Source organism: Rhea americana, unplaced genomic scaffold (assembly GCF_003343005.1).
Source record: "Rhea americana isolate MKP2758 unplaced genomic scaffold, rheAme1 scaffold_58, whole genome shotgun sequence".
NCBI classification, from domain to species: Eukaryota; Metazoa; Chordata; class Aves; order Rheiformes; family Rheidae; genus Rhea; species Rhea americana.
In genome coordinates, this window is record NW_028186734.1 from 3,674,910 (window position 1) to 3,698,564 (window position 23,655).

General features: G+C 40.1%; 1 protein-coding gene across 1 annotated transcript in view; it reads left to right on the forward strand.

Moving 5' to 3' along the window:
• COLEC12 (collectin subfamily member 12) overlaps positions 1 to 23,655 on the forward strand; it is an 83,970-nt gene that overhangs the window by 45,101 nt on the left and 15,214 nt on the right. The window contains exon 3 of the mRNA XM_085319280.1: positions 23,349 to 23,471. Within this exon, the coding sequence (XP_085175406.1) occupies positions 23,349 to 23,471 (123 nt within the window). The remainder of the gene's footprint in view (positions 1 to 23,348; positions 23,472 to 23,655) is intronic.

The window sequence follows — 23,655 nt, forward strand, 5'->3', positions numbered from 1 at the left end:
ATAAAGCTTTCTGGGTGTTTGAACCTGAAGACAAAAGTAGAATCTTATTTTGAAAGTTTAAAAATAYAATTTTATTTTAAAACATATGTTGTATTATGCTAATGTCTTTCCTAGAGCTTTCTCAAAGCTTACATGATGTACTGAGACACTAAACAAAGGTTCTGGGCTGAGGGGTCCATATGGGTGCAGCAATACYGCTCAGCAGCCCACCTGCATTAATGCTGTGGTGCCCTCAGTCTAGGGATGGGTTGGTGTTAATTTAGGACTCTTGGCATCCTGTTTCATATTAGGGGGATAAATACACTTGCAGTCATGTAGGATGGTGTGTTTGCAAGGTCTCGGAGAACACCTGTTAGTCTCCCAGGTCAAAGGCTCTTACTGACAGGTCACCTGTTTTTTCTCAGGGAGATCCTGAGTTTTGGAAAGTGAACTTTTGCAAGTGGTGTAAACCAAAGAAATTACGTATTAAATGGTATTATTAAAAAGCCAAAGAACATGTCAATATTCTTCTCAATTACAAGAGTTCTCAGCAGACTGAAAGCTGAGGTGAAAGCATTTCTGGTGCTTGAGGAGAAAGTGAATCAGCACTAAGAACAGTGACTGCAGCATGCACAGTCGTGACCCTGGGCTCAGTGAGARCTACAGTGGGGTGCAGACAGCACTTACACAGTGACTCTTTGAAGCGTTCTGGAATATTCATGGGTATGGATTTAAACAACATGCACAAAAATGTGAGGTCTTTTGTTTTTTTRGGGGCTCCCTTTTAAATATCATACCTTAATGCCTCACAATACTAAAAGCCGTAAGAACTTAAGTGTTGGAGTTTTTGTTTGGTTGGATTTTTTTTTTTTAAGAAGAACTGAAAAGATATCAYCAAACTACATCTGGGCTCATCAGTTTCTTTATGCACATGTGTCTGTTGCCTGTTTAGTTTCTGCTTTGTCCCAGATTTCCCCATAGCAATGCGCTGACCCATGGGCTATGGGGATTTCCTTCAAAGCAATGCATGCCAGCCTGTACTGTCATGCTAGCTCACAATTCGAACGATTAACTCCTGAGTGCCCTGGTGGTGCACACTGCCTACGCAGGAGCTCGCCCTCTGACTTTTAGTGTAGAAAGAGCAGCTGTGTCTTCAGGCTGGGAGGCTCCACCACAGTGGGGCTCTGGCTGACACCTGAGCCTTGCTTGTCCAGCCAATCTGAACACGATCGGCCTGACCTGTGTGGCTTTGCAAACATGAGTTGAAATTCAAGCACAGTGGTTAAATGAGAGGGATCTAGCCGCTGGTGAAACAGGAATTGAGTTCAGATAAGAATCTCTTCAAAAGCACAAAAGTGAACAAAGAGAATATATTAATATTTTCTTTTCTGATCTCCTCCTTCCCAGAGAAGAACCAAACATGGCTCAGGCAGCCTCTCTGGCCTCAGGGAGTCTYTTGCATGGACATCCATGTGTTATCTATATGTTGGCTGTTTGTGGTTGAGTCCATTTCCTATAAGCATAGCAGCTGGTTATTAGCTGTTGTGAGATACCCTCTTCAGCCTCCTTCTCTAGACAGTGACTCATTTTTACAATCATGTAGTTTGGTACAATTAACAGTTTTCAGGAACTTTAAAAGTGTTTTTTAAAATGCCTAGGCTCATAACTTTACAACTAGGAGGCACCATCATGATCATGTAATCTGACCCTTTGCATAATACAAGATAGAGTAATTGCTGAGTGATGCCCATAAAGTTTTTTCTGGAGCTAAGAGATATCTTTTAAAAAGACATTCTGTCTTTATTTTAAAACTTTATGTGATAGAGGATCCATTAAATGTCTTCTCCACTGCTTCTCATTGTTAATCAACTTCTCTGATAAAAATGATTAGCTTGTGTCTACTAGAAGTATGTTTAATTTCACTGTCCCCTACGCTGGCTCTTATTATGACTTTGTTTGCTAGAAAGCCCTAAGTTATCAGAAAAAGTYTCATGCAGGAACAAAATATGAGCCTTGTCTTTGATAAACTCAATAAAATTAGGTTTGTTAGCCTCCCATATTAAGGCAGGTTTTATCATCCTTATGTATTCTGTCCAAGCCATTGTTGCATTTCAATTTTCCAACGAGTGCATGCAAAAATGAGATATGTTATTCTAGTACAATGTCACTAGACAGTTATACCACCTCTCCAGGCTTGCTTATACACCTGAGCAATACATTTACTCTCATCAGCTGCAGGGTATTCCACTGTCAGATCCTGGTGGTTTCCCACATCTGCTTTCTGAAAGTCATCTATCTTCCCAACATGGTTTAGGCTCTTGGTTTTTATATTTAGATAGCAATATTTAAAATTAAAAACACACACTGGTCAAGTGGAGTCAATTGCCCCACAATCCAATTAATTGCTTTGTAGATCAATAAGCTGTGTTTTCCGATGTTTGCATCCTCTGCTGGCKTTTTCAGCCATAGAAACCATATTCCATTCTAGACGATACATTTGAAAGCSTCAGGCTGTGGTGAACCCTGTGAAACATCCTTGATAGTTGCCAGATATTGTATGCTGTACAGACTTATTCTTTGTATCCTTACATGTCTTGTTAAACTGCCATTTGAAAGGATGTGGTCCTGAATACAGGTTTAACATCAGGCTGTTTCTGGCTCACCACCTCTTTTATGTGTCCTCTTTCAGCAGCCAGGTAGGCTGTGAGGTCAGCACAAGTGCTTGTTTGACAGCTACAGTGTTCAGATAACCTGGTTATCAGKGCTGTGCTAACTATCTTTAGATATACCATCAACTTCTGTTTCTGTCACAGATTTCTTAGATGACATGGACACTGGATCTGTGATTTTAGAAAAACAGATTTTCCTCTGAGTATTTGTTGAAGGGGTGTTACCATTGAAATGGTTGGGTTACTTGTCTCCTGTTTGGAGCATTAGGGGGACATTGGGAGCATTAGGGGTTTTTTGGTTCTTTTTTGTTTTTTTTTGTTTTTTACTTTTTCAAATTTTATTCTGCAGTATTTCAAAAGACCTCATTGCCAAGGCTCCAGTTGGAGTAGGTATAATGCTATATTCACAGTTATTTATAGTATTTATATTCATAATATACTTTAGGTTACCTAGCACTGTTCAAACTGTAAAATATTCARAACTGACAGTAGTATTCCTGCCCAGGATTGCTTCCAGGTTAAAGGCATGGATGTATGTGACACGATAGAAAACTTGGAAGGAAGTCAGGCTGCAGACACCCATGTAATGCAGTCGTTGGATCTAGAGAGCATCGGAGACTTTTGCAAAAGAGGTGTTGAGAAGAAGAATTGAAGGAACTGGAATAGGGTCCTTTGTGCACAAGAACCAGGATAATGGGAGACTTGAGAGCAGACCCGAGTTCTCATTGCTTTTTAAAAGTGTTACTAGTGARGGAGGGGCAAAGCCCAGGGTACAGAAAGGGAGATGTTAGAATAGAGAAGATGCCTATAAATGGACCTCTGGAGAGACTGATAGGTATATTTCTGTATTACAGAGATGGAGAATCGAATGCAGAAGAATGGRGAAGTAGTAGAAGGATGTAGGAAATATGACAGAGTCAGATCAGGGGAAAAGGAAGCAGTAACAGCCTTAGAGCTATTCAGTAGGAGGTATAGGAAGAAATGTAAAGAATTCAGTGGCAAGGGGATTTTAATAATTGAGTCAAGAGGTGGCCAACCTAGGGATCACAATTTTAACAGAAAAAATGTGGAGAAAGGTCATTGTAGATGCTTTTAAAGAAAGAATCTGTAGGACTTAATGATAGCTTCAACCTGAGTTAGAAGTGTGAGATTTATTCRTAAACCAGCAAGGAATGAGCTGTTGTTTTGCTCCTGTTTGAAATAACATGTAAAATTAGAACATTATTGTAAATACCTGTTGGAAAGGTTCTGGCGGTTTTAATCTCATATTGCATAAAGCTTTAATTATCACATGGAGAGCTGGAATTCCTGAACAGATGAGAAATATAYGGCAAAGGCAGGAGGGATACCAAACAGGAGTGATGTGTGAATTCTAGCTGTATATATGTTCAAATAGGGGAAATTAGCTGTATGATGTCCCATAGCTCTTTTYACCTCCTTTTAGGGTGTCCCAGATGATATCTTAAAACATCCAAGCAGAGCTGTTGGGAAGGTCTATAGTTTATCTCAACAAGTAATATCTTAAATATCTCAGTTCTTAATCTGTTTTTATACCAATTTAGACCTAGAGTTATTACACTGACATCGCTGGAGTTATTCTGGGTTTGTGTTGGTATAAAGGAGGTGAGAATTTCGTTCAAAAGACAGTTTGCACAGAAAGGTAGCAAGCTCTATGGAAAGCCTTGGATCAGGACTTCAGTGTATCTCTGCAGAAGAGAATCCAGATCTTTCATGCTCTACTTGCTTGGTAACTAACTTTTGTTCCTGTGCAGTTGAGAGTGGACAGCATGATGACTGACAGTCTGTATTTGGAGGACAAATGTAAATATAGAATACCACAGTTAAAATTCCCTTAATGAACATCACAAAATACTGTAGATCTGGTCAATGTGGCATATTTTAGGGTTGAAAGTGGAATTGGGTTAAAAATATAATTTGTGGACAGAATGCTTATGATTAAAATAGTGAGGTTTCTTTTGGAAAAAGGAGCAAATCTATTAAAATGATTCCTTTAATCTGTTTTCTAGTCTGTGGTTGCTGCAGTCACAGATTTTTTTTTTCCCCAAGAGTACTGTTTTTGTCCCAAATAGTCATAGGTAAGTTTCTTTTTCTAAAGCCTCTCTGAAGAGTTATGCTTCACTTCATCTATTTGGCCTAACTGTAGTTACTTTTTGACTGACAAAAGATGTTAGTAACTGGGATTGGTCCAGAGTCTTAAAAACATGGACCTTGGGTATGAAGGAACTTCCTAGATAAAAATAATAGATCGACTTTCAAAAGGGCTGAACCACCAGCAACTTCAGTTAACCTCCTGCTCATGTATTTAATGTTAAGCTGTTTCTTTGATGAATGGTCCCAATTTCAATAGGAGTTGCCAGGTAATTTTTTTATGTAGGCTGTTTGTTTAGTTACTCCCTTGAACCTGGAAGTGCTTTACATTCTTGTGGAGAAAGACCATATCTTTTTCATATTCCACTGATCTGAACGGTGCATCAATACTGGAAAAAATACTCTACTGACTGATGTCAGCGGCAGAGGAAAATAAATTTAAGTAGTGAGGCCAGGACTAGAAAAAACACTAATTTCCACTTTCTCCTCCTTTTTGCTGACAATGTTATTTTGTGCTAGATTTTCTGAAGAATCTGTATTATAAAACATTTTTAAATTATCTGTTCATTTGAGAGTCATGATACTTTGCGTCTTCAAACAATTGTGGATTTAGGGACAAATCCTGCTGATTTCGGAGTGCCTACAGCTGCAAGTGAGTTGGTGCATCTGCAAGGCCATATGAATACCAGACTTGATTTATGAGGTGAACTTACACTAGAGAAAATTATCCTAATTTATTATAACACTCTTTTAGAGCCGAGTTGCAGACTGTAATGGCTGCTAAACAAATCCAATCTGCTTAAACAAATGAGCATTCACCAAAGAAAGATCAAGCAAAGTTAAAATATAAATATTAGAAGCAGTATCTTTTATAGCATACTTTGTACGGCATAACTGAAGGCTCTCTTCCCCAAAAGAGTCAAAAAGCAGAGAATGGGCAACAATCAGTGCACCAAATTGTGCTCTGGTTTTATCTGTGCAGTGACATTAAGAGACCCCACTGGGGCAGGTACAGAGAGAATTTGGCCTCGCTGCTGTAAGAGGGTCGCCCAGATTAATCTGTGACCTAGCTTCGAGATGGAGCAAGTCAATGGGAGCTGGCACTGAATCTGCCATTCACTGAATGAATGGCACATAAAGAAAATTAAAGGCAATTTAGAAGATTGCCAGGTACTGTGGGAAGGAATGAAGAAGACACGGGCTCGTAGTACTTCTTTTTGCTGCATATTCATCATCCTTGTTGAAATGAAAAAAAAACGGTTAATTTAAGGCATCCTCTGTATTTCAATGACATTTTACCTGTTAATAGTGTAGTTCATCTGACTACAGCTACCACTTTGTCTGCAGCGGGCATACACACAGAATGCATAAGGTTGGAAGGGACCTCTGGAGATCATCTAGGCCAGCCCCCCTGCTCAAGCAGAGTCATCTAGAGCACATTAGACAGGGTTGCATCCAGGCAGGTTTTGAATATCTCCAGAGAAGGAGACTCCGCAACCTCAGTTCATTCATGTTTCCATGATCTCTGCTGCTTATTAGACAAACAAGGTGAAAAAGAGCAGTGATGTACCTACGAACTGCTGAAAAACTCAGCACCTCTCCCGAGGCGTGTGGACCTTAGCTGCGGCGGTCTCACATTTTCTATGCAGCGATTAGTCCATTTCCGTGGCAGAGTCCCTGCCGTTCTGCAGAACCCCAAAGTTACTCCCATCTCCCGGGACGGGAAAGCAGCACCCAGCCTCCCCAGCTGTGACTAAGGTGGTGCATCATTAAAGCTACAGCTCCCGGGGACACATCTTCATTGGCTATAAAGGGCTGATGTGTTGATTGCCAGTCGTGATGTCAAAAGCTGACAAGAAACCTTCTCTGACCCTGTTGCCCTGCAAGTTAAAGAAGCCAACCCAGCAGATGCAGAGACAGGAGACTGTGCAACAAAACTTGGTGTAATGCTTAAACCTGCATACACAGCTGTCTAAAACTTCTACAGATGTTACAGTATTTAATTTATTATATCATGCACTATACTTTTTTAGTCTTAACCCAATCCTCCTGAAACGCAACATTTACTGCTGTAACTAAGGAGTATAAATACTCTTTAGCATATTTCTACTTGTTTCTGCTAAGCATACTTAGTAGAAAGTATGCTCAGAGCAAACTGTAAGGACCAGCTGGATCTCAGTTGTTTTTTGTGAATATCAGTGAATTCAGTCTCAAATAGTGCTTCAGTAAATAGGTTTTATAAGCCTGTCAAAGCTAGCACTTCCAGTTTTCTAGAGAATGCTGGCTGTTTCAAATCCTGCTCCTGAATCTTTACTTTCCACACTGTGCCTTTTAGCAGTCCCTAGCATTACCAGGAGATCTTCATTGATTTGTGTGGTCACGATATGTGTGGTTTAGTGCTATAATCTTTTCCCAGTCTATACTGATGGACTGAAACATTGCCTTTCCCTCATATTTTCCCATATACTTTGTGTACTCTTCAAGGAAAATGTTGCACTGTGATTTTTTTTTTTTTTTTAAAAAAAAGCACCTCCAAAATTTGGTGAGCAGTTCTGCAGAAGATCCTGCAGACTGGAAGAGCCAGCTTTAGSACTTTGGTTCAATGCACTAAAGAAAAGTAGGACCAAAATCAGAAATGTGCCCTTTCGCTCCTAGAGAAGAGATACATCTTTGCCTTTGCTGTAGTCCCTCCAAATACCTGAATGATGGGAGAACCTGGCTGAGAAGAGCCATGTCACACATTGCAGATGAGGCACGCTCACTAGGGAAAGCAACAGAGATAATGATTTTTCAGCACTAGTGTTTAACAAGCAGGRCTGAAGATAACTCACCAAAGGTCTTAGTTATTCTGGCAATATTACAGGGCTGTGATTCAACATGACAGACTGTCCGTGACCAGCTTCTCCCACTGTATTAATAGAAACAGGCTTTTAATTAGCCTCCAGCTTGTATTCCTTTGGATTCACTTTTGATCCCTGTTTGTTTCTTGAACAAACAGACTTAGAATATGCTTTATAAGAAAAAAACTCTGTGGAGTTTCAGAGTACAGAGATACACTCACCCTTATCATCTACTGACCCTGGCCATTGCCATAAAACATCTGGCAGGATTATCTGTTCCCTCCCCATTTTAATTCTGAACCCAGCTGGATCTGAAAGGCACATCCTTCTCAGGGCAGTGAGATGCCTTGTCATCACATTTGATTTTCCCCAAAATGCGTGTACTTTCTGCACAGCAGTCCRGAGCAGAGACCCACCTATTTCCGTTCAGAGAAATTAAAGCCAAAGAGGCTTCATCTTCTCTGACCTCTTGTGTGTGATAGGCCATGCAGTTATATCCAGTTACTCCTGCACTAAGTCCAGTGACTTTTTTTTTTTTTTTTTTTTTTTTTTTTTTTTTGGCTGAAGTATATCTTCTAAATGAGGAGTCGAGCTTGAATCTAAAGACATTAAAATAGAGGGAATCCCCTGTGATGGTGCTCTGTTCCAGTTATAATCACTCCCACTGCCTGACTTTTTGCTTCATTTCCAACAGACATCTTCTACCTCCAACTTGTAGCAACTGTTTTGTGTTATGCTTTTTGCCTCTTAATTAAAGTGCCCTTTAGTACCCCAGATTTTCTCTCCTKCAAAGTACCTAGTCTGCAGTCAAATCTGTCTTTTATTTTTCACTATTTTCTTCTGAATAGGAAAAGCGTTTGGATCAATTTGAGCTCCCACTCTCACCCTCAGTCCCCAGTAGGAGTCGTAGTGCTGAAGTTGAAACGCCTGGTAAGGCTCACGGCCTCGCACCCGTGGGCATGGGAGTKGCTGGAGCTGGTGGCCTGAGAGCAGCCTCCTCCTCTCTGTGCTGCTCTGGAGGTAGAGGCCCTCCAAGATGCTGGCTCCCTCAGAAAGCTGGCCTTGGTCACCAAGCCTAGGAGCCCTTTTCTCTTGGCCATTCACATGACCAGCCTGGCCCAGAGCCACTGAGCTTGTCMAAGGCTGTCCGGGCTCTGGGCAGTTTGAGAGGCCTGGAAAGACGGAGCAGTAGGTTGGGCTTTGGGGTGCCGGAGAACCAGGTTCCAGTTAACACCGCATTTCCCAAGGCCTTTCTGATTTCCAGTTCATTGTAGCAAGCCTGGAAGCTGAATCTGCCGTTTTTGCTATAACACTATACTGGCAAATCTTTGGTAGCTTACTTGTCGCCTAAGCCCCCGATACCTGTTTCAGAGTCACTGCTCTCCAAGCATGACGTTGACATGCATTTTCCTTGAAGGGTCCCAGCTCGTCCCGTGATTCAGTTTGCTGGCATGGCTGCCCTGCGCTCGTAACTGCTGTGTTAACTTTTTTGTCCCTTTGGAAACATTACAATGTTTGTGTGGATGGCCAAGAGAGGCCAAAGGGGGATCCCCCACAAACAGAGAGCTGGATGTTGTTTTCAGACAGTACAAGATATTGCAAAGCGGCTAGGCTGTTTAGTAACTAATGAAATAGTGATTAAAAACAGTGTTCTTCTGTCCTCTGGCTTCTGTCCACGTACAGCAAGATTTTGACCTGAGTTTGCTCATACACCTTGGCAGAACACTTGAAGGAAATTTCCCTAAGTGCCTTTAACTTTCCTTTAACAAAGATCTCGATAAAACGAGGAGTGGAATAGAGAGGAACCTGCATAACAACTGCCCTTAGCATTTCTAAAGGACTATAACACTTTTGCTGGGCATATCTTTCATCTTTTGAGATAAGAGCTACCAGAACATTTATCAAGTGTTTTACTCTACTTCAGGGTTTCATGGGTATTGGTGTGCACATCTCTATACTCTAGTTGCATTGCATTCATCTTGTAAAATTGCACAGGCTTTACGCTTGATCTTGCCTATAAAAAATAGTATTGTAACAGGGTATGAAGGAGCTGGATCCATTTATTCCCCTTAAAAATATTTTGGAAGTTTTTCATTTTCACAGCATTAAAGAAGGTCTTATCTAARCTATTTAAAAAGACTAATTCATCATTCAAACCAGCAAGCAGCAAGTTGTCTCTTSTTGTGGATCAGGCCTGTAATGCAGAACAAGAAGAGCACGCAAAGTAGTGAAAACCATTAGTATCTAATGTGAAAATGCCGTGTCTTTTGTGCTCAAATACTTCTTTCCTGTGCAGGCTCGAATATGATTCTGTCAGAGTACCAGGAGGTGATGTATGAAATATGCTTAGCAAACGAAATATGTGTTACATTAAATTCACATTAATGGTTCCACGCACACTGAAGCTCTACCTTTCATGGGCCTGTTTGTGATGTTTCCCATTAGCTATAGTTTAAATTTTTCAACATTTCCAAGTCTGCTTTTCAGGAGTATATAGTTCAGTCATGGAAAAATTCATATTGGGCTGAAATTTGCCGTACAAGGAACCAGCCAAGAAATTAATGTTCTGAATCAAATAAAACTACTGAGAAACAGATATTTTTAGAAAATATGTCTTACTCTTAATACATGAAAATTATTTTTCAGATTATTTTTTAAAGTTTTAGAGCATCACAGCAACTCAGTGCCTGTGGATTCTGAGGACATAAGGAAGAGTTAGTCTGAAGTTTATTAGATTTTYGTTAAACAGGTTATAGTGCCATGGGTTAATTTCTTAATTTAAAATTTCCACTGAACTGCCAGTCCAGCTGCTTAGCCTGCTCTTCTGGTTCTACRCTTTCAGTTTGACGTGGAAGAAAAGACATTTTCCGGCTTCCTAGTTTGAATGATGCACCTGCACTGATGTRAATGGCATGTAGCTCTGTAGAAGCTGGTGAGGTTACACTTGTGTAACTGCGATAGTGATAAGGAGCAAGAGCATTTAGTGCAGTGATCTATTGAAAACATTTAACGCTTGCATTGAGCAAATAAATTATAATGTCTCCACACTTAAAAGTTGAAAGACGATGGGTCACGGGTGCCATGTATTTCCCTGCTGGAGTTCAAAAGAGCAGCTGCGGAGTACGGCATAAATAACAGCAGATATTGCCTTATTTTGCAGTGGAAAATCAAGATTTATTGACCTTGAAGTTAAATATTGACCCCAGATTTTCTTCAGTCATTTTTTTTTGCTTCAAGGAGCAAATTAATCTTAGCATTTGACAAAAAGAATAGTAACACAAATTCAGGCCTGACAGAAGAAGGTTTAATTCTATAAACTTTCTAAGTGTTTGCCACCTTTTACATTAAGTATAGAAAAGGACCATTTTGTATGTATTTTCAGCAGTATGTAGAGAAACCTGAATATCACAACCATTATTTGAGGACTTCAACATTCTTCAACATGTTAAAGTCATAAATTACTAGGCATGATAAAGTTGCTTTCAAATCCTAGAGGAGCACTGAAAACCAATGAGTAAGGCAGATATTTAGGTATGCAGTCTAAAGATTTTGGCCCTAGCCTCAGGAAGAATCATTTTTTGAAAATAAAAAATTTACACATCTCATCTGCCTGAGTTCACTCAGTTCCCCCCCTCCTTTCCTGAGCTGTTGCCCTCTGAAGAAGCAAGTATTTTCAGTTACCTTAGGACTGCTTTCACTGAAACACAAACTAAGATTAGTTTGGGGTCATTTGATATATAGGCCTGTATGTTTCTCAAGAASTTCTAATAATATATTTTCATATAAATTAAGAAAATTATACAACTATATATTATACTATACTATTATAACTATATTATACAAAATTATACAACTATTTATTATTAATGTTATTAAATAACATTTTGCAAATTCCCACTTTTAGTTGTAGATTTGTGTTAYGCCTCCTGCCCCTTAAAGGGCCCTTTAATACTCGGGATTTTCTCTCTGTTAACGTACCTAGATTTGGATCAATTTAAGCCTCCCGCTGTAACCCTTAGTCCCCTGGTAGAACTCGTAGCGCCGAGCCTGAAACGACTGGTAAGACTCACAGCCTCCCACCTACGGACAGGGGAGTCACTGGAGTCCGTGGCCTCACAGCAGACCTCTCCCATCTGCGCTGCTCCGGAGCCAAAGACCTTAAAGACCATTAAATAATGGTTTGCAAAGACTTAGCTTTCCATAAGCTATTGAGTAAAGGATTATGGATTCATTTTAACAAATTCAGCCATGGGCATGTGTTCCAGGAAGAGCAGTATTGTTAGTATTACTGCTAGAGCTATTCTTACTGTAGCCACATGTTTAATGCTTTGTTAGGGGATGGTCTAATAAATTTCCCGTGATGTCTAAAAATGGCAGATTTTTACGATGCTTATGTACACTCTGCAGATTTAGTAGGATCTTTCAATGGATTTGTTAACTTCCATATTTCTGTGTTTGCACTAGAAGTTTCATCTATTTAACAATGTGATTCCATTGACATTAGGTAGTTCTTATGCTTTGGGACTTCTGACTAGTTGCTTTTCTTGTCTGTGACTACAGTGCTCTGAATGCCATTCTGCGTAGTTTTTCCTCCGTTATAACAAGCAGATTTAATTCTGCTATTCTTCAGCTGTTTGTCAAGAGAAACATTCCACATTTGCTTGTTTCATTATTAGGAGAGAAAACAAGAATTGCATTTATCAGCCACACTTCTGCTTCTGTATGGGAAGCTTATAATAATTTATGGAATAAGAATTTCCTCTTAGATACAGAGGATTTTTAAATAAKTAAAATCACAGAAATTGTGATGGTACTGCACGGAAACAATCCTTTTATTAGGACTATTGGACCTCATGTTATACAGCCAGTGCACATTGGCACAACTGTGTGAAAAAAGTTGTGGCTGAATGAGGAATTTATTCTAAGCCTGCTTTTTATCCAGGAAATTGGATGCTAGTGAGATGTGTATGAGCCAGGATGTGAGGAGAGCTCAGGAGGCAGAGATATTGCAGGACACAGAGAAGACAGGAGAGAGGGAAAACAGGAGAACAGAATGAGAAAAACTGAAAGGTGGTAGCTGAATTGGGTCATAGTCCTTCCTCTTAACCTAGAAATCCAGATTCATAGCGGAAACAATCTATTTTGAAAAGTAAGATTCAGGAAAGAGAGGTAAAGGCTGAGCTTGGTTGGGGGAGGTTCATTAGGATGAAGGATGGAAACAGGATTTATTGTCTTTGCTGTCAAGCCTGCAATACTTCTGAAGAAAAAAACCCTACCTTTAGAAAGTGGTTTTAGAAGGGCAGCGAGGTGAAAAATAAATCCTATTGCTGTCAGCCACTCTCCTTTGGAGATGATTTAATGCAGTGTTCTCGATTCAGCTGAAGGGAGTCAACCAGCGCAATTCCAGAGGAACAGCATTTATACCTGAACATAATTTTGCTCCCGTAGTTGAACATGTAGCCCCAGGAGATTAGAAATTAATTTACAGCCATTGGATTTATGACCATGAACTAAGTGTACGTAGGGATCCTCGCTTTTCGTTTTGTGACGACATTTCAGCCACACAATGTTAGGACTGTAGAGAGTTGATTTTGTCATGGAAAAGGCTAGTCAGAAGTGGCTTTGGGCTCTTTTCGTTCACAGCCGTAATTTAATAGGTGAACAGAGCATGGTTGCATTCACTTAATGTGTTTTCCGCACCCACATTGGTTTATGAGGTCCTACTCTGCCCTTTCTCATGGCCCACTTTATTTTGGTACAAAAGTTTAGTCACTTGGTCCTATTCCAAATAAGTGGTCTATTTAACTGTGAAGTATCCACCACTACTGGAAACACCTTCAACACTTATTTTGTGAGGGCCTATTTTAAATTACAAATAATGTCCTCAGTAAGACTTTCCATTTGGAAAAGAGGCAATTCTTCATCTCAGTGAAGGCAATGGAAGCCTTACCACTTTCTCCAATGGATAAAGGGAGATAAAGGTCTGTTTATTAATTTGAGGTCTTAACCCTTGATTAACTTTCTTCAATTCTGTTGATGTCAGTTTTTCATTACGATATTCCAGCTTGAACATGTAACAAAGGTTGTAAACAAAGATACCTCCACATTTTACTTCTAACAAATCTCAGTCTCTAGAACTTTTTCAAACTTTTGCTTTCCCACATGAAATTGGAATACTTGTTCATAGTCTGCAGGCAATTATTTTTTTTTCCTCCTAAAAGTCTCATCAAAAGTAGTTCTGTATTTTTCACTAATGGAAAAAGAGAAATACAATTTTTATGCCATCCAATGTAGTTGAAACTTTATTTTGTTCTGCCCCACCAGGTAGTGGGGGTGAAAAAAATCTGATGAATGAGAAGGGCATCCAGTGTGCTTCCTTTTGCCAATGAGAATTGGATAAGATTCATATGCATTACAAGTGTTTAAAAGCACCCTTTACAGAGATGCATGGGATTTTATAATACACTTAAATAAATGACCTGCCGAGATTCCATTAGAAGTTCACATGTGCACGTACGTACATTCCTCAGAAATTTCCATGGAACAGATGGTCTCCTAGTATTCCCATCTGAGTTAAGCATGCACATAAAAAAAGTTTAGTTTTTGTACATAGTTGGAATACTGTTTGTGGCAATGTGAGTGAATACAAAACCATTGCCTCATTGTTAGTGACTGGAGTGCTCGTTTGGAGGGGGTGAGCTTTTCTTCAGTCTATAAAGCAAAGATCCAATCTAGCATTTTTTAGCGTTGTCCATAAAATAATCTGAAGCATTAGAGAAAAGGTTAGTAAAACTAACAGTAAAGGCTTCCTGAAAGGAGAATGGATTTTTAACCTGTGCTTTGGAAGGTATCACCATTTCCCTGCAGTATCGGTGGCCTGTATCATGACCTAGCAGACTTAGAGCCTCAGCCAAGATCATGTTGCCCTTTTAGAGAAATGTATCACAAAAGCCACAAAGCACAAAGTTGTTATTTTTTCTTCTTACCARTTAATGTAATACCATTACTAAGGTCACTAACACCTGAATACTGTATTATAAGCATACCTACTTTGAGGAAAAATACATACTTTGAGGCTGTTAGATTTTTTCCTCCTTTCAGTCTAGTGTAATTTGAGTTAAGACTAAAAATTATGTATGTTAGTCATGAAATTTTACCACCTTCATTAGGAGCTATGTTTCATTAGGAAACTTGTTTATTTAAGAATGGAGGGCACAGATTTAGAGAAGAAATGACATTACTTAGCCATCTGGCTAAATGCCATAACTCTGAAGGGCAAATCCATCTTTGCTAATGCTTTATTCAATCTAGTTTTAATTAACTCATCAGATGGCATATCCACAGATTGTCTTTGGAGACTATTCCACAGTCCAAAAGATCTGTCTTTGATCTCCCCATAGATCTGGCAATATATCTTCTTGCCAGTCACTCTGAAATTCTCTAGTGCTAGAGTTTGAGAGAGGCTTTTTACTGTAATGTATTGTCACTATCATGCCTGTCAATGAACAGGTCTTTAATTCATATATGACTTTTATTTTCCTTTAACTGTTCTAGTTTTTCTATCTCTTGAATGGCTGAATTAGATTTGGAGGGTGGTTAGTTCCAGAGAAGTGCACTGAGTGATCCCTTGCTTGATTTTTATTACTTGAGGGCAGGCACATCTCTCTTGTTCCAGATAGTTATTTAAAAGCACCAATATTTACTGTTTTTTGTTCCAGTTTGAGTTAAGCACTAGACATGTGTTTGAATCTAATAGTATATGGGATATTGGACCCTCTGTAGTGTGATCTTCTTACCACATTTCTATGGCTGAACATTAAACGCTAGCAAGTCCCTGTTTTTTTGTAAGATTTACCATGATAGTCCTTCAGTTCTACTCATAATATTTGTGTAACATACAGTTCAGACACTCAGCAGTCTCTGCTTAGCCTGTGTTGTGGTTGGGCTTTTTTGTATCCTTTCAATTAAGATATTTAGTGTTCAATCACAGTAGGACATTGTTTGGAAATAGTATATAATTAAATGGTGATGGTTAGTGAAGTGTATAATTAGGATTTTTGACAATTCATTGTGTATCTCTGGTCTACTGTGAAGAAGAACAAAGCCAAAGGGAAAATGCTGGCTGGGTTATATAAATAAGTGAGAGATGATGGTTAGGCTGAAAAATGAGGGCTCTTCCCTCCTTTAATGAAAGGGTTTGTATACATTACATAGAATAAAGTATGTCTTAGGCAGAAAGCTTTCCAGAGATAATAGTGTTGGCCCTCTGAGACTCTTTATTATGTCAGACATGGGATTACGGATTTATGGGAAGAGGCTGCTACCTCTGGCAGATTCAGTTTCATGAAGGAGAATTTACCCTGCCTCTGCTGGGTGCAGAATTTTGGGCCCCGACCTGCAGATCAGGAAGGGTGGGGGGATTTTTCCAAGGTGTGCAAGAGAAAAAAATCCTCCATTTCCCCTGAAACAGCCTGCGTTCTTCTAGCAAGCCTGACCTGAGAGCTAAGTGCCCCCCCCTAGTTTCTCCAGGGGAGGGTGGAAACACTGAAGCCTGCTCTCCTGCCAGCCCCAAGCCCCTGCCCCTTCCAGCGTGGTGGTCAGAGTGGCACTTTAGGGCCAGGATCCTGAGAAGCAGTAAACGGCTGATACTTTTTTTTTTGTTTTCTGGCCTGCAGCCTTGAGGAACCACTTCTCAGGAGTCCTTTTTTTTTTTTTTTTTTTTTTTTAAAAAAAGAAAAAACTGTCTAGGAGTATACTGATCTCCTAAAATGCAAGCTGAAATTCTCACGTAACAGCTACAAGAAAGGGGCATCAAGGTGAAAAAGCAATCAATAGTGTGAAACTTATGAAAAAATTACAGGAACAGGCAACACTTTCCTTGGCAGGAGTTGCACAACTTAAATCCTTATACGCAGAACAGGCTTTTGAGGTTTTTCTTTTTTTCTTKCTTGAATTTATTCATACAAGGCATGAGCTATGTAACAGGGCAATCAGATTATGCAGGGCACTGCAGAAACTCATGAGGATGGAATGATTCAGGGTTGGTCAATTTATTTATTAATTTATGAAGAAAGAGGCACTGTCTTGCAGTGTTTGCTTGGAATACAGAGTGGCTGTTTCAGCCACTGTCTTGCTGCCATGTTTCATGATTTTCCACGTGGCATAGGAAAACTGGCACTGGTTAGGTGAGTACCTACCCACCGCTTAGCCTTCAAGCTAAGCTGCTTTAATTGCTTCCTAGTAAACAAACGGAAACCTTTTCAAAATAAACATAGCTTGCATTTACTCCTATTTGGCTAAAAAAACAGAAGCAAAACTAGTAAATTCCACACCAAGTGACAGCATGTTAGTGCTGTTTTTTCCAATGGCATTGTAAAAATCTGAAAATAGACTTAACCGGGCTGTTACAATCAACCTACTCGTAAGCAAACATTGCAGCACCTGTGCTAGCAGGACCGCTTGCCATGAAGGAAGCCGGCCTTGAGAAGACTCTGGATGTGGGAGGAAAGCTGCCACTCACCAGGCCCAGAGCCAAGGAGGAGGGGAGTCACGGCAAGAGGTTGGGCGAGGAGTGAAGCAGGGGTTGTCAGAGGACATGATTCTGTGGTATCGCASGTCTTTTGTAACATGTAATGAACCGTGGGTCCTGGTTTACCCAGTCCACAGCTCTTCCCCAGAAAAGCCCTGCGTGYGGATTTGTGCAGGTGAGGGGCAGCGGAATAAGGAGCTGCCCGGTCTGAAGAAAGGCAGCGGAGGGGATTGCRCCAGCAAGGCACTCCACCGCTGTARCCTACGGACGTGACGCTCTCTTGCAGCCCCGTCATGCAGTAACTGTGAAATTTGCTCATTGAGCCCTTGCCACAGTTCTCCAGATTTGTGTGTCCAGCCGCATTTTCGGTCACACAGCAGGAGGGGGGCTGTGGGGCTGTGCAGCGGCTAGAGAGCCTCAATAAATGCTATACTTGCCGTGGCTACAGCTTTGTGCAATAGGCCTTCCCCATCCCGTAACTCTGATAACCCTAATATGTGGGGATGGATCAGTATGCATTAGGCACAGAAAAGGTAGAAAAGGAAAGGTCATGCCTATTTACACTCAGCTCAAGCTACAGCCTTTCTAGTTCAAGAACATACTCTAAACTGAAAGAAAGTGGAGAGTTATCTCAAAATAAAAAAAGCAAAGTTTAAATGAGTCTCAGGTTTTGCCRTTTATAAGCATTATAAAGAATGATTTGTTTTCTGAGGTGCTTTCTGTTAGTCACGTGGAGTCACTGACTCATCGGTTTTGCTGACTGTAACTAAACCATTCATAGAGGATTGCAGGAATCATTACCAAGAAGGTAGGTTATTAACCTGTGAAAGCACAGAAAAGAGGACAAAAATCTCAGTTTGAATTTTGCGGCTGGATAGATCTGGTAAACTCAAAGCTGTCTGAGTTTTTTTTGTTGGCAAAGATGTGTCTGCTCTTGATCAGAGTGTGCTAATGTGATACGCTGATTTTATGTCAATACAAAGGCCTCTCTCACAAAACATGCATGTATACACATATGCACACACGCACATATATATATATATATGTATGTGCATGCACTCTTATATGCCTGAATTTGAAAATCCTCTCTAGCTGCCCGAAGGGCAGATTTACTTTCCTCTTGAGGCCTAATTATGCTTATTAGAACAAAACTGCCATTTCACACTTGTGTGCCTCAACTTAAGCACCAGCAGCTAGATTTTTTTAAGAGATTTAGTTATTTAAATCTAGAAATATATTCCTGATGGGTTTCCTAAAGGGATCGTCTACATTTGCTAGTGAATTAGGCACRCACTGGGTGCAGCTCTGCATGGTAAAGTACCTCTGAATATCTGATTCCTACCTACATGTTCTACAGAAGCTGATTATGCTCCATAGTGTGTTCAGGCCCCTTTAAATATAGTTATTAGATCTATTGCTCRTTAGTTTTGAAAGCATTAGTCTCAAGAAATTTATCATTTTAAGGCTGTAAACTAGGCTTGCAGTCTTCCCTTGGAGCTTCAGGGGATGTTATCTCTTTATATACAAATCACAYTGGGAAAAAACTCTCCTAACTAATRTATGTACTTTTTTTCCTGCACTACATTTCTTCAGTTATCTTATGAGTACTTTTTTGTCAGGGTTACCTTACATCTTTGTGAATACAGATCTGCTAGCAGAAGTATTATGAGGCCACCTAAGATCCTGAAGCCAGAGCCAAGAAAAGGACACGGCGGAAAATACTCTCGAAAATAATTACTGAGCAAGAAAATATGTGTGTATATCATACTCAAGTGTTTTAAGACCTAGTTCCTGAAGCATAATACATTTGAGGAGTCAGGCATTTTGTAGGGTGTCTACTCCATGTCAAAAAGGAAAGGTATTTAGTCTCCCAGTAAAAAACACAGAACAACAACAAAAAAAGTCAACCCCTCCCCCCCAAAAATGCAGTTTTATCTGGAGCCCCAAAGGAATCTGCAGATGTATACCCCCTGCATGAGAACAAAGTCTTCAGTCGCTGGAATGTAATGCTATAAAAACAAATACTACAAAGCCTGGTAACAGGGGGATGTCTCACTTGCATATTTTTTGTGACCATCTTGGTTTGCAGAGAAGGGGGTCCCCAAAGCATGTGAGCCAGCAGGATCTCTTTGTACTGGGTCGCTGTCTGTTTGGCCAGATGTCTTCCCAACAGTGAGACAGAAAAACCAGAGCTCTTATTAAAATAAGTYGGGGAAGGGAATGGAAAAAAAGCATGTGTCCAGTGAAACGAGGCACATTGTGTCCCATCTGATATTTATTAAACGTTGATCAAATCAGCAGTGAGAAATGCACATCATCCGGAAGTGACCTTGACTCCCAGGGTTTTGAAGTTAGTGACAAATGTCTGGGAGCAGACCAACATTAAAACCATGTGTACCGAACCCMGAGAGGCGTATGCTGCGCAAGGAGCAACAATAACAAACTGAGAAGATCTGACTTAAGCCGAGAGCCCCGTTTGGCAGGTTTTGCATCTGTTGTGTCAGTGGAATGGGCATGTAGGGTCTTTCCCTGTACATTCACTTTACAGCTTTCTAGATGAGCTGGAAATCTACACATCTCCTGGAAGAACACCACATTATGGGTAAGCCATGAAAGCAGGCAGCCAAGTGGATAAAAACACAATTGATTCTGGTGAAAATTTTGTCAGATTAAAATCCAAGTGTGGTTTCCTTCAATACTTGATGCTGAGCTTTTATGACAAAGCTGTATATTTTATGCCAGCCTGCTGGCTTTTGTGTAATCACAGGGAGCACAGGGAATCTTCTCCCAGCTGTTGTTTCTTAATATATTGGTTACCGTGTCTTTTGAGATCAACCCTTTAATAAAAAGAGGGTCCTTACAGTGATAGACATCTCCTGTATCAGAACAACCCTATTTGGGATTGGTCCTAAGGCAGGATAGTGGTGAAGAACAACTGTGCGAGTCAAATCCAGGTTCCCTGTTTGGAGAGGTTAGGGAGCCCTGATTCTGTTACRTTCATCCTTACACAGAGAGGGCTACCTTCCCTGCTTTCACCTTTGCTCRTAGCCCGGGTTGTTCAACCACACAAAAAGGCATCAGAAACATTCTYCAAAATCTTTTCTTCTAGGTATCTCTATCTTTAACTTATCTCTATCTCTAACTTTCATGTATTTAGTAAACTCTAAGGTCAGACGGTACTAGCAGCAGAATAGCTGCTACATAGCTAATAGTTATGTATTTGTAACAAAGAATAAATCCAGTGGTTCTGAAAGACTTTACTGTGTCCATCTCCAAGCAGACAAAAAAGAAAGAAAAAGAAAAAGAAAAAGAAAAAGAAAAAGAAAAAGAAAAAGAAAAAAAGAAAAGAAAAAAAAAAAAGCTATTTCAGCTCCCTGATTTTTTATTCCAGCCCTGGACTTGGGGCAAGTTAGATGAAAGTAGTGTGCGTTAGATGACAAGTGAGCTGCAGTTTTAAGCTGGCGTGCAGAAAGAGCCAGCAAGCAATGCAATATAGAGTTCCAGCCCAGCTGAGTTAATGGAATCACTTTAGCCCGTATGATTGCTTTAATACGCTGTGTTTATGTTATTGATACCAACAGGGCTGGATTGTAAAAGATGGAAAGGTCTGGCTTTTGYTGGGGTGCCGCTCTGATGTCAGTTTGAAATATGCTGAAAGTGAAATCTCTCAAAAGCCAAAGTGCTGTTTTATTGGAGCAGCGATAGCGAGGACTGAGACAAGTGAAACCTGATCTTTATGAAGTATTGGAACATATATGATACCAGATGATGAACTGCTATACAGTCAGTGACATCAGCAAACTTTCGGCCCACTGCACTATCCAGGAAGTCAGTGTACAGTGATGGAAAGCAGGGCATGTCATAAAATGAGTAACCTTAATGTGACACCAGAATCAAGTGAAACTTCTCTATGTGCTGTTGCTGTCAGAGATTTAGTTATTTCTGCTTTTCCCTGCACTTTGTACTCTGCAGTCTATCGATCTTCCCAGTAACAGATCTGATCTTGCCTTCATTAGTATGAGAATCAAGCTTTCTGTTATCCATGTGGGTTACAAGGCGAATGTGGTGTGCGTTAAGCTCCAAACTTCCAGTGGTTTTTGGTATGTAGCATGTTCAAAGACTTGCAGAATTGGAATCCAATTCTGAAGTCCTGCAGAGGAAGAGCCTGGCATTCAGGGCATAGTACATAGCACTCAATAAGCTCTGCGYACCAGTTAACAGCAGCAGAAAGGCACCCAAGATGCCATGAGTCCCCCTTATGAAATAATTTCAGTCTCTGAATACCTGCTACAGAACTCTGGAAAACCACACGTTCCCTCTCTGGTTTCTTCAACGAGCAGAACTTCCCTCTAGCAAACTCCTTGTGACTGTCTGCRAAGCAAACAAAAACAGCCTACACATCAGGATCCATAAGGATGTTTGTTGAATTATGGACTTTTTGCCRTATCTTGTGTGGCGCAGGAGTTAGCAGTCTTCCAAGTCCCAGCACCGCCAAATGGGCTCTGCATTTGCCCATCTCTGACAGCTCCTTTCCTTTTTACCTGCACAGGGAGGAGAGAATCCTCCCCCCTCTGCCGTTTCTGTTCTTAGGTTTATACATGTGATCTTTGTTTTATTTTCCTCTGATATATYTGAAAAAAAAATCTGAATGTGCCCAACTGGTCTTATGCCTAAATCCCAAGTATTGCAAATCCATGACATCACTTTCATCACACGGCAACAGGATATGGCATCAGAGCCGAAAGGCTTAGGAAACATGAGATAACACAATGTGGAAAGAGGAGCTGACCTGCACAAGATGCGTTGCTGCCTTGTCCAAGGCTAATATACGTGCAAAGGGTATTGAGAAAAATGCCTTGTCAAATAAACTTTGTATAAATCCTCTTCCTGAGCTGCTTCAGTATGGTAATCCCTCCTTCAAGTACTGTASGCTTAAGGAAGTCACTAGAAACTGCTGTTCCTTGAGAGGGAAATAGAGTTGACTTAGCTTGGTATGTCAGTCACCAGTCCTCAGTAAACACAGGGGAAATGCCCTGTGCTTTCCTCTTAAAAAGTGAAAAATTAAAAACTGTTCTACAGAAGRTCATGAGTTGGGAAAAGCAAAATCAGCTGTAGGTTACGCCTCAGGGGAAATATAAGTTACTCATAAAAAGTTACGGAGCAAGTTTTGATTAGTTAAGTAATCTGGTACATGCAATTTATTAGAGCTTAAAGCTTTCCTATGGGACTCCTCTAATGGTACACAAATAGAGTAAAATATCAAAAAGAAGTGCATTTTTTGACAGACACAGAAAGCTACATTTATCCTGATCTACTTAATGCRCATTGGAAGGAGGGATAAATCCAGCCGATTCATTCCAGCACAGTCATCAGATTTTCTTGTTTTTACACATTCATCTTTCTCCTGAATTTCTTGGTAACTTATTCAAATCTTCCATTACTTTCAAGCTGTTCCAGRGGATCCCATGGAGAAAAGAGGAATATTGGTTCCCCCCCCAATAAGCTGACTGATATCAAAACATGCTGTTAAAAGTTCAAATATCAAACAGTAAAGGTTTATTTTTGCTTATCAACTTGATGCCCCTTTCCCTAAACTTTTYTACCTGGAAAAAATAATCAGCATGATTTTACCAGTATAGATCTACCACTAGGTTTACCAGTGGGGTATCCTTTATTCTCTTGGGAAATGGTACTTTCCAAAACAAAACAAAAATCTCCTTATGGGAAGAAAACATTCACATGGTAGCCATTTTTGGTGACTGTTGCAAAATAGGGCCAGTACTCCTATCAGCTTCTCACAACACCATTTTACATCTGTGTTTTCATCCTGCCTGAGTATCTACTGTCTCCTGTTGCCAGTGCAGGGAGACTGGATGCTGGGAGGTGCTACTGCAGGATGCTGACAGCAACCATTTGAATAACCATTTGACTTCCAAAGCTCCCCATAGCTTCTGAAGCTCCTGAAAATAGTACTGTCTCTTGGTAAAGCCACGTTTTTTCCAGTGAAATAGAACCTACTTCTCTTTAATGCTGTGAAATCCGTAAGTGATTGTATAGCTAAACTGATGCTTTAACAGCTGTGGAGGCTATTCAGGTACCCGTTTATCATCTGCTTACATAAATATTTCATTCTTTAGAAAATAGAGGAGAAGAAATAGGGAGATAAAACCAGCAATGTGTTCTTTGCCCTTGTTTTAAAATTCTTAAAATCTTCTTTTGCAGGTATTCAGGAGGGGACTCAATGTACCAAATGTAAAAATAACTGGGCACTGAAGTTTTCCATCATCCTATTATATATTTTATGTGCCCTGTTAACAATTACAGTAGCCATTCTGGGATATAAAGGTATGTATGTATYGAGCACAAAATTTCACTTCCAATTAAAAATCCAAGTGCATTTCCACATATTAGGCAATTTATTACATTTTCTCTTGAAATATGAATATGTTTGGCAGTGGGTTTCCTAGTATAACATATCAACATCTGCATATCAATGAACTGCAACTTTAGATTTTCACTTCCAAATAAT